Source organism: Salmo salar, chromosome 09 (assembly GCF_965601325.2).
Source record: "Salmo salar chromosome 09, fSalSal1, whole genome shotgun sequence".
In the NCBI taxonomy this organism is placed as follows: Eukaryota; Metazoa; Chordata; class Actinopteri; order Salmoniformes; family Salmonidae; genus Salmo; species Salmo salar.
In genome coordinates, this window is record NC_138299.1 from 108,729,129 (window position 1) to 108,733,563 (window position 4,435).

The 4,435-nt window shown below is 49.1% G+C and overlaps 1 protein-coding gene across 1 annotated transcript in view; it reads left to right on the plus strand.

Moving 5' to 3' along the window:
- The first annotated feature begins 927 nt into the window (after positions 1 to 927).
- Positions 928 to 4,435, plus strand: part of LOC145858056 (transcriptional regulator ATRX) — a 35,525-nt gene continuing 32,017 nt past the window's right edge. The window contains exons 1-2 of the mRNA XM_082956120.1: positions 928 to 1,110; positions 4,220 to 4,339. Coding sequence (XP_082812246.1) covers positions 4,262 to 4,339 — 78 coding nt within the window. The 5' untranslated portion in view covers positions 928 to 1,110; positions 4,220 to 4,261. The remainder of the gene's footprint in view (positions 1,111 to 4,219; positions 4,340 to 4,435) is intronic.

Genomic DNA, 4,435 nt, shown 5'->3' on the forward strand with positions numbered 1-4,435 from the left:
CCATCCCGCTCTCTTTCCCTCCGTCAGTCAGGTGTACGGGACTGACAGGCCGGGCTCTACTGTCTGACTGGAGCTGTACGGGACTGACGGGCCGGGCTCTACTGTCTGACTGGAGCTGTACGGGACTGACGGGCCGGGCTCTACTGTCTGACTGGAGCTGTACGGGACTGACGGGCCGGGCTCTACTGTCTGACTGGAGCTGTACGGGACTGACGGGCCGGGCTCTACTGTCTGACTGGAGCTGTACGGGACTGACGGGCCGGGCTCTACTGTCTGACTGGAGCTGTACGGGACTGACGGGCCGGGCTCTACTGTCTGACTGGAGCTGTACGGGACTGACGGGCCGGGCTCTACTGTCTGACTGGAGCTGTACGGGACTGACGGGCCAGGCTCTACAGTCGGACTGGAGGGTGGGAGAGAGGGAGAGATTTAAACCATGTTTGTGTGACTGGAGCTTGTCGTTTTTACTCAGGTATTGTTTTCAATAACAGTGTTGCCACGGAAACCGAAGAGTCTCATGAACGCCCCTGAACATGTCCATTTCTGCCCCCCCCCCCCCCCCCCCCCCCCCCCAGCTGTCTGCTGTTCCACTCTGGAGAACACTTAACCCCCCTCCAGCTGTCTGCTGTTCCACTCTGGAGAACACTCAACCCCCCTCCAGCTGTCTGCTGTTCCACTCTGGAGAACACTCAAACCAGCTGTTGGATTTTATTTGACATCTCTGATTATATTAACAGGTTTTATTTTTCTCCCACTTTTAGGGTTTTGATTGGTGTAAAAAAAAAAGAAAAAAAAAAGAAAAGCTGGGAGTTGTGATTTCATTGTGTGTGTGTGTGTGTGTGTCCTAGCTGACTGCTCCATCTCTCCTGTAGGACCACAGCAATAAGGGACAGATTGTGGGCTATCATGAACATGACTCCCTAACCTTAACCTAACCGTGCTGTAACTTGTCTCCTGTAGGACCCCTTCCTAGCTGAGCTGCTCCACAGCAATAAGGAGCAGATTGTGGGCTATCATGAACATGACTCCCTGCTGGATCACAAGGAAGAGGAGGCTCTCAGCGAGGAGGACCGCAAAGCAGCCTGGGCCGAGTACGAGGCGGAGAAGAAGGTACACAGTCATTCAGACCTTGAAGCTTTTGAACTCCACTGCAGTCCCATCGATGTCGATAGGGGCGTGCTCCCGCTGCTGTCTCCAGAGTCCATGATCAGCTCCTTTTGTTTTGTTGACTTTGAAGGAGAGGTTATTTTCTTGACACCACACTGCCAAGTTCCTCACCTCCTCCCTGTAGACTCTCGTCATTGTTGGTAATCAGGCCCACTACTGTTGTGTCGTCTGCAAACTTGATGATTGAGTTGGAGGTGTGCAGGAGGGGGCTGAGAACGCACCCTTGTGGGGCCCCAGTGTTGAGGATCAGCGAATTAGAGGTGTTGTTTCCTACCTTCACCACCTGGGGGGGGGGGGGCCCATCAGGAAGTCCAGGTCCCAGTTGCACAGGGCAGGGTTGAGACCCAGGGCCTCGACCTTGATGATGAGTTTGGAGGGTACTATGGTGTTGAAGGCTGAGCTGTAGTCAATGAACAGCATTCTTACATAGGTATTCCTCTTGTCCAGATGGGGCAGTGTGATGGCGATTGCATCGTCTGTGGATCTATTGGGGCGGTAAGCAAACTGAAGTGGGTCTAGAGTGGCCAGTAGGGTGGAGGTGATATGATCCTTGACTAGTCTCTCAAAGCACTTCATGATGACAGAAGTGAGTGCTACGGGGAGATAGTCATTTAGTTCAGTTAACCTCTCTGGGCTAGGCGGGACGAATTCGTCCCACCTACGCAACAGCCAGTTGAATCCCGTGGCGCGATTTTCAAATACCTTAGAAATGCTATTACTTCAATTTCTCAAACATATGACTATTTTACAGCATTTTAAAGACAAGACTCTCGTTAATCTAACCACACTGTCCGATTTCAAAAAGGCTTTACAACGAAAGCAAAACATTAGATTATGTCAACAGAGTACCCAGCCAAAAATAATCAGACACCCATTTTTCAAGCTAGCATATAATGTCACAAAAACCCAGAAGACAGCTAAATGCAGCACTAACCTTTGATGATCTTCATCAGATGACAATCCTAGGACATTATGTTATACAATACATGCATGTTTTGTTCAATCAAGTTCATATTTATATCAAAAACCAGCTTTTTACATTAGCATGTGACGTTCAGAACTAGCATACCCCCCGCAAACTTCTGGGGAATTTACTAACAATTTACTAAATTACTCACGATAAACGTTCACAAAAAACATAACAATTATTTTAAGAATTATAGATACAGAACTCCTTTGTGCAATCGAGGTGTCCGATTTTAAAATAGCTTTTCGGTGAAAGCACATTTTGCAATATTCTCAGTAGATAGCCCAGCCATCACGGCTAGCCATTTAGACACCCACCAAGTTTAGCCCTGACCAAAGTCAGATTTACTATTACAAAAGTTTGATTACCTTTGTTGTCTTCGTCAGAATGCACTCCCAGGACTGCTACTTCAATAACAAATGTTGGTTTGGTCCAAAATAATCCATCGTTATATCCAAATAGCGGCGTTTTGTTCGTGCGTTCTAGACACTATCCGAAATGGTAAATCAGGGTTACGAGCATGGCGCAATTCGTGACAAAAAAAATCTAAATATTCCATTAACGTACTTCGAAGCATGTCAACCGCTGTTTAAAATCCATTTTTATGCCATTTTTATCGTAAAAAAAGCGATAATATTCCGACCGGGAATCTCCGTTTAGGTAAACAGAGGAAAGAAAACAAAGCATTCGGTCGACGCGGGCACGAGCCTGAGTCTCACAGTACTGTAACCAGCCACTACCCAAACGCGCTACTTTTTTTCAGCCAGAGCCTGCAAAGCCACGATTCAGCTTTTTGCCGCCTTCTGAGAGACCATGTGAGCCGTAGGAAGTGTCACGTAACAGCAGAGATCCTTTGTAATGGATAGAGATGGCAAAGAAGGCCAAGAAATGGTCAGACAGGGTACTTCCTGTACAGAATCTTCTCAGGTTTTGACCTGCCATTTGAGTTCTGTTATACTCACAGACACCATTCAAACAGTTTTAGAAACTTTGGAGTGTTTTCTATCCAAAGCCAATAATTATATGCATATTCTAGTTACTGGGCAGGAGTAGTAACCAGATTAAATCGGGTACGTTTTTTATCCAGCCTTGTCAATACTGCCCCCTAGCCCTAACAGGTTATCTTATCTTTCTGGTTACAGGAACAATGGTAGCTATCTTGAAGCATGTGGGGACAGCAGACTGGGATAGGGAGAGGTTGAATATGTCCGTAAACACTCCACCAGCTGGTCTGTGCATGCTCTGAGGACGCAGCTAGGGATGCCGCAGCCTTGCGAGGGTTAACACGTTTAAATGTTTTACTTACGTCGGCCACGGAGGACGAGAGCCCACAGTCCTCGGGAGCGGGCCGCGTCGGTGGCACTGTATTAGTGGGTAAAAAAGGTGTTTAGCTTGTCTGGGAGCGTGACGCCGGTGTCCGCGACGTGGCTGGTTTTCCCTTTGTAATCTGTGATTTCCTATAGACTCTGCCACATACGTCTCGTGTCTGAGCCGTTGAATCGCAACTCTACTTTGTCCCTGTACTGATGTTTTGCCAGTTTGATTGCCTTACAGAGGGAATAATTACACAGCGTTCAACTATATTCCCAGTCACCTTGCCTTGGTTAAACGCTGTAGTTCACCCTTTCAGTTTCGTGCGAATGCTGCCATGTGTCCACAGTTTCTGGTTTGGGTAGGTTTTAATAGTCACAGTGGATACAACATCCCCTATACACTTCCTGATTTAACTCTGTCACTCCCGTACGGACTCGGGAGAGGCGAAGGTCGAGAGCCACGAGTCCTCCGAATCACGACCCAACCAAGGCGCACTGCTTCTTGACATAATCCCCATTTAACCCATAAACCAGCGGCACCAATATGTCCGATGGCGACCTTCTCAGCATACGTTGCGTCCGGCCCGCCACGTCGCTCTGCGTCGGCCGGTCGCTCTGCGTCGGTCTCGCACGCTCTCTGTGTGTATCTAGAACTCTATCTCTCTGTCCCAGGGTCTGTCTCTGTCCCAGGGTCTGTCTCTGTCCCAGGGTCTGTCTCTGTCCCAGGGTCTGTCTCTGCGTGTATCTATAACCCTCTCTGTCTCTGTCCCAGGGTCTGTCTCTGCGTGTGAACCATGGAGCGTACGGCGGACAGATGGACATGGGAGGAGCTAACAGCTACTTCCCCTTCAACGTGGCCGCACTGGCCTCTATGTCCAACCCCCAGCTGGAGGTACCTGTCACACACACACACACTGCCCTGACACACACCCCACACACACACACACACACTGCCCTGACACCCCCCCCCCCCCCACACCCACACACA